At 46.1% G+C, this 12,009-nt stretch overlaps 1 protein-coding gene across 3 annotated transcripts in view; it reads left to right on the plus strand.

The window, feature by feature from the left end:
• Window positions 1-12,009, plus strand: part of ERMP1 (endoplasmic reticulum metallopeptidase 1) — an 87,412-nt gene that overhangs the window by 22,561 nt on the left and 52,842 nt on the right. For all 3 annotated transcript variants that reach the window (XM_056521996.1, XM_056521976.1, XM_056521985.1), the window contains exons 2-3: window positions 8,501-8,802; window positions 10,966-11,093. In XM_056521996.1, the coding sequence (XP_056377971.1) occupies window positions 8,501-8,802; window positions 10,966-11,093 (430 nt within the window). The remainder of the gene's footprint in view (window positions 1-8,500; window positions 8,803-10,965; window positions 11,094-12,009) is intronic.

A 12,009-nucleotide genomic window follows, 5' to 3' on the forward strand; every position in this document is an offset into this window, starting at 1 on the left:
ATCAGGGAGGCTAGATCTGACAACCTGGTCTCTTGCAGATACAAAATGTCGGCTTCAACACGGCCGAGAAAATCAAAGGCTGCGAATCTAGCCGTATCAGACTTTTTATGCTGGCACAGTTAATGGATGCCAGCGTCAATGGGGTGAGTGCCGCCATCATGGGTGATTAAGTTAGACGGCCTCACCTTTATTTCTTCTTCCCCTTCTTCTTCGTGCCCTCATCCCCAGAAGAAGAAGAAAGGGCAGGACCGCTTTTACCCCTTTTTTTGGACTCACTCTGGTCCATATGGTCCCCGTCTCCGTCCGACCCCGGTCTAGCCCTGCCCTCTGAGGAAGGTGCCTCAACAGGACAGGGCCCAGTTCCCCCCAGAGGCTCTCTCTCCCTAGGCACCTCGCCCTCACCTTCCCCCTCCAAGGAGGGGGAGGAGATGTTATCAAGGACGAGGTACCGGTTTGACAGGTCAACCAGAGGGGGGGCAGTCAGGCTTCCGCTTTGGACCCGGCCCGCAGTACGAGGGAGAGAGGGCTTAGACCTCTTCTTTCTCCCTTTCCTTTTGCCCTTGTCTTTCTTTTTGGCCTTCTCTACACTCTCCTCATCCACACTTTCATAGTGGGAGGAATCGGAAGAGTCGGCCATATTGCCCTCCTCTTCGCCCAGTCTCCTGACCTCCTCATCCAGCACGTCTTCCTCCAGGGCTTCAGTCATTTCAGGGCCAGCTTCAGGAGCAGGGGCCGGAGCTACCCCCGTCATTTGGGCACTCTCCTGCTCCCTACTCCTCCTCCGATTTTCCTCCCGCCTTAGTTTGGCGGGGCCCTTCTTCCTCACTAGCCCTGGTGCGCCCCCATCCCTGCTTGTACCCTCTCCAGCCGAGGCAACTTCACAGCTCTCCCCAGCCGGAGCGGCCGCCGCACTGGCGAAGGCGCTAGGACAACGGCTGAAAGGGTGCCCGAGGACACCACACAGATGGCAGCGGATCTGCCTACAGGATGCGGCCAGATGACCCACCCCACGACACAAAGCACAGATCTGTACAGTACAGGCTGCGCTAAAATGGGTGGGGCTACCGCACCTGTGACAGACCTTAGGCTGCCCCTGGTAGAAGACCTGGATCCTGTCACGTCCAAGGAAGGCGGCTGACGGAATGTGGGCAACCGTACTCCCTGAACGCCTGAGTTTGGCGGAAAACGTCCAGGCCCCGGACCAGATCCCGTGCGCATCAATGTTTTTCTTGGGCATGTCCGTCACATCCCCATACCGACCGAGCCAGGTCATGATGTCGTAACAAGAAAGTGACTCGTTACGGGTCAAAACGGTCACCTTTTTGACCGAGTTCTGACTGGAAATTGCCTTTACGGCAAAATCCCGCCAACCGGGCTCGTTCTTCGCCACCTCGTAGTTTGACCAGAAGAGTTCGAGACCCTCTGGCCGAACGAAACTGACGTCAAACTCGGACGTACCGTAGGGGTGGATCAGGGCAAAGATGTCACTCGCCCTGAATTCCATCTGGAGGAGGAGCTCAACCACTTTAGCGCGAGGTGGGCACGCATCCTCACCCCTCCAAATCAGACGGACCACATTCCTGCGGTTATTGTCCTGCCCGGTTGTCGGGAGGAACCAGACCACCTCCCCATTCTGCTCTCGGAAAGCCCCCAAACCGTGCCTCTCTATCCAGAAAGACAGGTCGACCTCACCCCTTCCCTCTACCTGGATCGACCTGTCTCCCCTACGCAGAGCCTCCAGGAGGCGCTGTTGCAAGTAACCCCCGGGGACGGACGGAGACGGGGACCCCCCTGGACCCCCGGCAGCGACATTAGCATAGCTCCTAGGAGCAGTCACTGCCGGGGGGGCAGCCGGGCCAGACCCAGACCCAGAACCACCATTCACACCACCACTCACATCATCCTTTTTTCCATTCATACCACTACTCCCACCAACATTCACTCCACTGCCACTCCTCTCACCCACAACACTACTACACTCAGCATTCTCACTCATACCCTGCCTAACTGATTCTGGGCTGGCTGGGATTTGTAGTACCGCTGGCTTAATTACAGTCTTTTTTTCCGGCTTGGCTGCTGCTGACGATGGCTCCTCCTGACTGGGCAATGATCCCGGCACCAGGACACTCCCCCCCCCCTCACAGGGGAGTTCCCCGCAGTGCCCGCAGAACAAACTGTACTCGGGGGACCGCCCCCCGAGCACACGGACTCAACGCTCTCTGGCGCCCGGACACTCCCCCCCCCCCCCACAGGGAAGTGCCCCGCGGCGCCAGTAGTGCCCACAGTACTCGGGGGAACCGCCCCCCGAGCACACGGCAGCGTAACTTGTCTCTGGCACTTGGACACGCCCCCTGCCACCCTGGGGCGGTCCTGCAGTGCCAGAGTTGCCCGGCATGAGCCCATCCTGCCCTTCCCTACCGACAGGATGGGTGGGCTTCACAACTATTGCGCCCTTAACCTTTCCTGACGCCTTTCTGTACTCCCCGTGCTGGCCCCGCTCCACCACAGGAACGGGGTCTGGCAGTTTGGGGGAGCCCGCAGCCCGAACCAGCTTTGCAGCTGGCCCAGACTGCTGGAAAGGGACAAATACATATTGTACTGTCTCCTTGGTCTTCCTTTTTTTGGACCTCTGCTGGACCACCACATCGTCACACTCCTCGTCCCCAAAGGTGAAATTCTGGAGGTGGGCTGGGGACTCCTGCATCACAATTGCCCTCAGCAGACCCCCAGCCTCACCCTCCACGTCATCCTCCTCACTTTCACTTGGTGGTAGTGCCACCTGTCCAGCCTCAATGTAGCTGTCCTGGGTGTCACATGGAGCAGCTACAGCATTCACACTCTCCTCCATCTTCTCCTCTTCCTCCTGTACCACTTCACCACCATCCTCACTATCTTCGCCGCCACTACTCTCCCCATCATCCACCTCCACCTTACCTGGGGATTTCGTGGCGGCAAACCGATCGCTGTTGATCAGCTTCTCCTTGAAGAGACCGCTCCCCTCCAGTATCTCCGCTCTCCTCGCCTCCAGCTTCACAATCTCGCCCTTCAGCGATGTTATCCTCTTCTTCAGTTCTGGCTTGCTCTTTCTGGATCCGGTACTCATCAGACTCTGGGTCGCATGCAGATCCTCTCTGGCCATCCTCAGCTCCTTGCCGCGCTGCTCGTACTCCGCAAACCTTGCGGCCATGCGGGAGCAGTACGTGGAACTGGACTCGCCGGGCCCACTCTCCGACCACATCTCCACACTGCTTTTCCGTGCCTTTCTTCCACCAGTGGATCTCTGGCTGGCACCCGTAGCCTGGGTAGCAGAGCCTGCATTGCTGCAGACTCTGCCCGATCTTCTCCCGGCCGGAACAATGGCTGTCGAAGTTTTCACTCCACTTCCCGCCAGCCTGGAACGGGGAGTGGAGCCACGAGGCTCCATTGCAGGAGCTTCTTCCCCAGGAATCTGCCACAAACCTGGGGAAGGCTTGTTGGAAATCTCTGCTTGGTTCTGCTCTGCTGGAAGTCTCAGGAGACACACCCGCACACACCCTGCTGGGAGCTGGAATCACTGTCTATGTCAGTGTTTTCCAAGCAGGGAGCCTCCAGCTGTTGCAAAACTACAACTCCCAGCCAAAGGCTGTCCGGGCATGCTGGGGGTTGTAGTTTTGCAACAGCTGGGGGCACCCTGCTTGGGAAACACTGGTCTATGTAGAGGACAGGAGCTTCTTCGGTGTCCTGTACAATACATACAATGTCCTAAAAAAGTAACATGGAGTCACCCTCACCTGGTGTCCAAAGGAGCAGCTAACCCTGGTACAGGTAAAGTGTACAGAACATGTAATACCTCTCTGTACTGTAGGTGGCACTACCAGACATCAGTCAGTGCATACGCTTCAGTAATACAGGGGTTTTACCAGTAAATTGCCCATTCTGATTGGTTAGTTCTCTCGGTCATTGACAAGTTTCACAGATCTGGGCTGTCTTTGTCCAGATTGTCATTGTATGTTGAGTCTGGTTTCAACTTACAATGCTTTTTTCTGGACCATTGTATGTTGAAACTATTGTATGTTGAGGCCATTGTAAGTTGAGGGATCACTGTATAGACTGGCTGGACACTTTTCAGGCCCCGTAGCTCCTTTTTCTGCAGCGATAAAATAAAAATACATTTGTTTTATTGCTGCTGAAGAAAGGACCTATGGGGGCCCTGAAACGTGTCCACCCAGTCTATATGGCCACCGCCATTAAAATTTTACATCGAATAATATCAAATTGCATCCTCCTATTGAAGCTGTCCGACAGTGATTTACTGTCAATCATCTGAGCGCACGCTCGACTTCTAGGAAGATGCCAGTCTGCACATATTGCTACTATGTCATGGTAAGCTACACTCCTCGAAGCCGCTTGTACACTCAGCAGGAGTATGAGAACTCAAGCGCACAATCTGTGCGGAGTACGAGCAGGCAAGGACCAGTCTGTCATCTCAAAGTGCAGAATCTGGTACAGGACTAGGTGAGAGGTGCATAGTACAATTTCCAGTGAGCGGAGGATCCCAACATAAACTTTTGCTCCTCAGGACATTGATTATTGTCTAACATCCAAATAAACAGTACTTGCTTAAGTACCTGAGCGAGAATGCCATTCTAATACTTGCCAATACTTGTGCTCAACGGACATTTGTCTGCATAATCTGGAGGATATCATTAGGAGATAAACGTTGTCTGAACAGTATATTACAGTGTATTATTACTTTGTGTAGCCTGAACTAGAAGGCAATAGTAGTATTGATTAGTGGTGGACTTTGACTTATCTATATGGTTTTCTCACTTTTTATACATTCTATTTCTTGTTGTGATACTATATCTGATTAAGTAGGTTCCAAAATGGCCCTGTGACCTACTGACACCTGGTTATTTACCATTGATATTTTTGTTTTAAATAAATATTAAGAAAGTCTAGAGGTGTGAGTCCAGATATTTACGACTTTGAATGCCAACAGTATTGGTGATTTCTGTTTATTTTTTGCACCGTTGGTATAGGTGCTGGTTTGGCTGGCCCTAAGTGGTGAACAGTGACGAAAGAGCCTCTTGTTTTAACTTTTTCTTGTTTTAAACAATAGGTCATTTTTTGTTTAATACATTTTAAGTTTGTGTTGGGTGTGTCGAACAGGTACAGTTGATAGTGTTGTAGGACTGGTTGGAGTGAGGACCCGGGTTGTTTTACTACAGTTCTGTTGTAAGTTTTACCCAGTTCTATAATTGTTGGTTTGTACACACGCTCTAAGGTAAGTAGTACATTAGTACAGATTCTTTGGTGAAGCAGCCTGCTGAACTTGGCAATGTTTAGAAGCCCCATTGAGAATGTTGAGTATGAATGCAGTGATGCCCTACATGCATGTTGTTGCTTCATTCATACACTGGACAATTGACCTTTTTGTTCTTTGGATCAATAGGGACCTTCACCAATTTAGCTATCCTTCCTGTGGATAGGGGATAGCTGTGAACACCTTTTTAAAGTTCTGTTCAAAAAGTTTATTTCCAATATTAAGTCAAAACACTACATTTTATGTTGTAACCATTGAACTTCTGTTCCCATTTCATCTTCTCAAACTTTTAAAGCTTAATGTTATTGTTTCGGGGGGTTGGAATAAAAAATAGCTGTGACTCTTTTTTTTTGTAGGTAAACACTTGGATCATGACTCAGGGAAGTCGTTATGTATGTATGTGAATATCTTGCCATTTGAAGGGAACCAGTCAGCTCCCTTATGCTAGATAAATGCTGGCCCGTACCTTGTAGCTGTCGGGAGCAGTGTCTGGATGCCCTTAAGTCTCCGGCGATTAAAGGGGTACTCCGCCCCTAGACATCTTATCCCCTATCCAAAGGATAGGGGATAAGATGTCAGATCGCCGCGGTCCCGCTGCTGGGGAGCCATGGGATCGCCGCTGCTGCACCCCGCTATCATTACTGCACAGAGCAAGTTCGCTCTGTGCGTAATGACGGGCGATACGGGGGATGGAGCAGCGTGGCGTCATGGCTTCGCTCCTCGTGACATCACGGCCCGTCCCCTTAATGCAAGTCTATGGGAGGGGGCGTGACGACCGCCGCGCCCCCTCCCATAGACTTGTATTGAAAGGGGCGGGCCCTGACGTCACGAGGGGCTGAGCCGTGACGTAACGATGCTCCGGCCCCTGTACTGCCCGTCATTACATGCAGAGCGAACTCGCTCTGGGCTGTAATGAGAGCGGGGTGCCGCAGCGGGGATCCCGGGGCTCCCCAGCAGCGGGACCACGGCGATCTGACATCTTATCCCCTATCCTTTTGGATAGGGGATAAGATGTCTAGGGGCGGAGTACCCCTTTAAGCATTTTCAAAATAATCCACTTTATTCCTCGCTCCTGGCACCCACTAAGTAGGCATGGGGTCCTCCCACCTGCTACCAACCACTCGTGCTTGAATGAAACCCTGAGTGTTGGGAACATAATGCAATACAGACAGAGCACTTGGTGTCAGTCATGCCTGAGTGGGGAGTTGGGTGGAGGCAGTTTGACTACATATTGCAGCTGTGGTTCCACCCCATTCCTACTACTGGGAATTTAAAGTTGCTTATTTTAAAAATGCTGCATCGCATTCTATTTGAATGCTGTGCCCTACAGCTACAGACTAGTGGCCAGCATTTGTAAACCATAAGGGAGCTGACTGGTTCCCTTTTAATACATATTAATCCTGATTATCCCATTATATTAACCCCTTAAGGACGCAGGACGTAAATGTACGTCCTGGTGCGGTGGTACTTAACGCACCAGGACGTACATTTACGTCCCGTGCATAACCGCGGGCATCGGAGCGATGCCTGTGTCATGCGCGGCTGATCCCGGCTGCTGATCGCAGCCAGGGACCCGCCGGCAATGGCCGACGCCCGCGATCTCGCGGGCATCCGCCATTAACCCCTCAGGTGCCGGGATCAATACAGATCCTGGCATCTGCGGCAGTGCGCGATTTAGATGAACGATCGGATCACCAACAGCGCTGCTGCGGGGATCCGATCATTCAGAACGTCGCACGGAGGTCCCCTCACCTTCTGGCTCCCGGCATCTCCTGCTCTGGTCTGAGATCGAGCAGACCAGAACAGAAGATAACCGATAACACTGATCTGTTCTATGTCCTATACATAGAACAGATCAGTATTAGCAATCATAGTATTGCTATGAATAGTCCCCTATGGGGACTATTCAAGTGTTAAAAAAAAATTTAAATAAATGTAAAAGTAAAAAGTGAAAAATCCCCTCCCCAAATAAACGTCCGTTTTTTCCTATTTTACCCCCAAAAAGCGTAAAAAATAAATTTTATAGACATATTTGGTATCACCGCGTGCGTAAATGTCCGAACTATTAAAATAAAATGTTAATGATCCCGTACGGTGAACGGCGTGAACGAAAAAAAAAAAGTCCAAAATTTCTACTTTTTTTATGCATTTTATAAAAAAAAAACATTATAAAAAATGTATTTTTTTTTTATATGCAAATGTGGTATCAAAAAAAAGTACAGATCATGGCGCAAAAAATGAGCCCTCACACCGCCGCTTATACGGAAAAATAAAAAAGTTAAAGGTCATCAAAATAAAGGGATTATAAACGTACTAATTTGGTTAAAAAGTTTGTGATTTTTTTTTTTAAGCACAACAATAATATAAAAGTATGTAATAATTGGTATCATTTTAATCGTATTGACCCTCAGAATAAAGAACACACGTCATTTTTACCATAAATTGTACAGCGTGAAAACGAAACCTTCCAAAATTAGCAAAATTGCGTTTTTCTTTTTCATTTCCCCACAAAGTGTTTTAGTTGCGCCATACATTTTATGATATGAGTTATGTCATTACAAAGGACAACTGTTCGCGCAAAAAACAAGCCCTCATACTAGTCTGTGGATGAAAATATAAAAGAGTTATGATTTTTAGAAGGCGAGGAGGAAAAAATGAAAACCTAAAAATTTAATTGTCTGAGTCCTTAAGGCCAAAATGGGCTGAGTCCTTAAGGGGTTAAAGGGATATTCCAGGCAAAACCTCAAAACCTTTTTTTATATATATCAACTGGCTCCGGAAAGTTAAACAGATTTGTAAATTACTTCTATTAAAAAATCTTAATCCTTCCAATAGTTATTCGCTTCTGAAGTTTTCTGTCTAACTGCTCAATGATGATGTCACGTCCCGGTAGCTGTGCATGATGGGAGAATATCCCCATAGGAACTGCACAGCTCCCGGTACGTGAGTCATCAGAGAGCAGTTAGACAGAAAACAACAACTCAACTACAGAAGCTAATAACTATTGTAAGGATTAAGATTTTTTAATAGAAGTAATTTACAAATCTGTTTAACTTTCCGGAGCCAGTTGATATATAAAAAAAAAAGTTTTGGCCTGTAATACCCCTTTAAGTTAGTATACAGATTCAATGAAATGTGATCTTTTGGACTTAAGTTTTTTAGTATTTACGGTAATCGGTTTGTGTTTTTTTACAGGGTTTACTTGGAACATATTACTGCTATAGACTCCAGGACAGTAGGGAGCCCTGCAAATGAAATTGTTACAGTTAACTATTTATTGGACAAGATCAAAGAGATAGAAATGAAGAGCAGCAAGGTCCACAAAATCACTGTTGACATTCAAAGGCCTACTGGAACATTCAGCATAGACTTCCTTGGAGGTTTTACTAGCTACTATGATAATATAACTAATGTTGCTGTGAAATTGGAGCCATCTCGAGGGGCACAGCATGCTGTACTAGCAAATTGCCACTTTGACTCAGTAGCCAACACCCCAGGTAAGAATGATTTGTTTGAACAAGGACCAAGCTTATCTCTCCCAGGAAAACATACCGCATTTATCAGAAGCAATGTTATTTTAGCTCATTTATTGACATGGGTTGTGACAGATTTATGACTACATTTGCCCCATTTGATAAATCTGTCACAATATACATCACTGCCACCTTATCACTGGCAAAAAGTATGGCACTTTTTTTGAGTCTCTGTAGATATAGGACTTTTTGTCTCACCTGAGACCCTCCTCTTTATTTTTCTTCCCTAAAAAGTCACATCATAAATGTCCTAAATCCTGGCCAAGCAACTTGGGCTTTGTTCATATTTTGTTGCCAAAACCAGTAGTAAATTAGAAATGCTAAGTGTATTAAGAAAAGCCTATTAAATTGAAACTCCATGTGAAACCTAAACATTTCATTGAAACTGTAAATTTATGGAACAGTCTACCTCAGGAACTGGTCACAGCAGGAACAATTAATAGCTTTAAAACAGGGTTAGATACATTCCTGGAACAAAATAACATTAATGCTTATGCAGAATTATAAAACTACATCTCTTCCCCTTATCCCCTTACACCCTTCCCTTCAATTCCCTGGTTGGACTTGATGGACATATGTCTTTTCAACCATACTAACAAACTATATACATAACTATATACACATGCTGATATACACACGCTGATGCTTTCAGTTCAGGTCACTGAAAATGGAACGAGCAAGTACTCATAGTGGCAATACAGACTCAAACCAATACAACGGTATTACACATTGTGAAACCGGCCTTGTGCTATTTATATGCTAATTGGCTAAATGAACCAACTTAAGCACAATGTATGAGGCTAGGTTCACATGGCTGTTCTTTCCTGTCCCGCTATTTGGTCTTTCCTGTCCTGCTATTCTCCCGTCATTGCTGCTAAGCGAACCATACTAACAAACAGATTCTATTAAGTGGCATCCTGTTGCATCAGTTTTTAATCCGAATGTATCCTTTATTGGTTGCTCACCCCTCTTCTGAGCATGCTCAGAAGTAAAAACGTATCAAAACAGATTGAAAAAAAAAAAACGGATGACATTACAGGCTCATCGGTTTGCCATAGACTTCAATATTACATTTCCTATATCCATATTTAATGTTATTTTTGACGGAGTAAAATAATACTGCATGCAACATATTTTCTCTGCTAGAAATAATGGAATAGGAACCAAACGAGTGCAGATGGGAGACAAAAAAAATTGCTTTCAATGGGATCTGGTTACAGTTGTTTGCAAAGGGCTTGAACGGATTTTAGAATGCGCATGAATTGATGGGGACTGGCGTTAATGTGAACGAGCCCTAGCAAGGAAGAGATAAATGTTTTCAAAGCATTACTTACTAGATAATGCTGATTTCACTTCTCTAGACTGATAACAAAATAACCTTTTTCTCTTTACACTTTGACCATATTATCAGTTCTTACCGTCATCTCCTAAAGGTCATTTATTGTTCTGTATGCTGCCTCTCCCATGTTTTGTTTCATCCAAATAGCAAAAGAGAACAACATGAAGAAAATAGCAAAGTAAAGAAAAGCAAGGATACTGCTCTGCTCCATTTTTAAATGTACTCAGGTCGTGATGCAGTCAGGGATTGGGTGTAAATGGATGCAGATGGTTTTAATCACTTGTTTCAATTTTCTGCATTGAAAAAAACATATCCCGTTTACACAAGGTGATGTGCGCTATTCTGAGCCATTGGACATGAACCAGAGGCTATCATTGCCAGTTCTGTTCTGATACAAGAAGTGATGGTAAACCCTTTTTTATCAAACTATGAGAGAGTAAAAGTGGGGGGATTTTCCCACAGCAACCAATCACAGCTCAGCTAACAAGCTCTGGTAAAGTTAAAGCAGAGCTGTGATTGGTTGCTGTGGGAAAGTCCCTCCACATTTACTCTCTCTCATAGTTTAATAAATCTGGGCCATAAAGGTCAGAAACTAAGCACATCATAGCTACAAATTCTGGCTGGTACCCTAGTCACCAGGAGCACGACTGTAACTTTTAGTTCACTTGTGATTCGCTTAAGGCAATAAATGGTTGTCTCCCATTGCTTTTTGACGCATAACCCTGATCTGTCATTCACTGTAAGAATGTTATTTTGCTGTATACATAAATGCTGCGCTATTTCTGCAGGTGCCAGTGATGATGCCGTGAGCTGTGCGGTTATGCTTGAAATCCTGAGTTCCTTGTCAAGCACATCAGTTCCACTAAAACATGCTATCATTTTCCTTTTCAATGGTGCAGAAGAGAATATTCTGCAGGTAAGACAAGTCTTCCTTTGTAGTTATAAATAGGGTATTCCAATGTTGTAAAGTGAATGTCTATCTAAGACTTCATCTGATCCTGAGAATGAAAGGGGCTAGAACACTGGTGCAGCGTAGGACTGTGCTACAGTTCCTAGCTCAATGGAGGTTTACTGTACAAGGAGAAACCGTAAAGGAATGCAACACTCCAGCCCTCTTATTATCCCAATCCGTAGGGGTCCATGTAATACAATGGATTCAAAGATCATATGAATAAAGATGTCAGACACAAACGTCAAGGGAATAATAAAGAAATAATGTTTACTTAATATTATGCTAAAGAATGAGCTTCAGTATAAATAAATACAGAAGCGTGGGAAGCGAATGCAGCACACATGAGTAGCATGAGACAAGAAAGCAAGACAATTCAAACAGCCATTCAAAAGTAACTTAAAGAGTCTCATCTTCAGGCCTGGGGAAGCTCTGCTGTGTGCATTGGCATCTTCGAAATTCCAAGATGGTAGCATGGTGTAAAGATGTCTGTTCAAAAAGAGCTTATTCTTCTTATATGAACTAACACTTTTTTATTACTAGACTTGTTTCTTTGTTTAAACCAGTGCATCATTTAGGCCCATATAGGGCGTGTATACCTAGTTCTCAGTTGTGCAGCACGTGCGCATAATGAACTCAAAATCTATGGCTAAAAAGTGATCTAGGCCGTGACAGGATTCTTGTGACCAAAACTTCTGTAATGCTGTGCCCCAATGCAGCACGATCACTGCAATGTGGCACAGTGATTTTATTCCATATATTATATTATAATATAATAAAAAAAATTTCGTACTTAAAGTGGGGACTACCGTATATACTCGAGTATAAGCCGACCCGAGTATAAGCCGAGACCCCTAATTTCAACCCAAAATCCCAGGAAAAG

The sequence above is a fragment of the Hyla sarda genome, chromosome 1, assembly GCF_029499605.1.
Source record: "Hyla sarda isolate aHylSar1 chromosome 1, aHylSar1.hap1, whole genome shotgun sequence".
Taxonomy (NCBI): Eukaryota; Metazoa; Chordata; class Amphibia; order Anura; family Hylidae; genus Hyla; species Hyla sarda.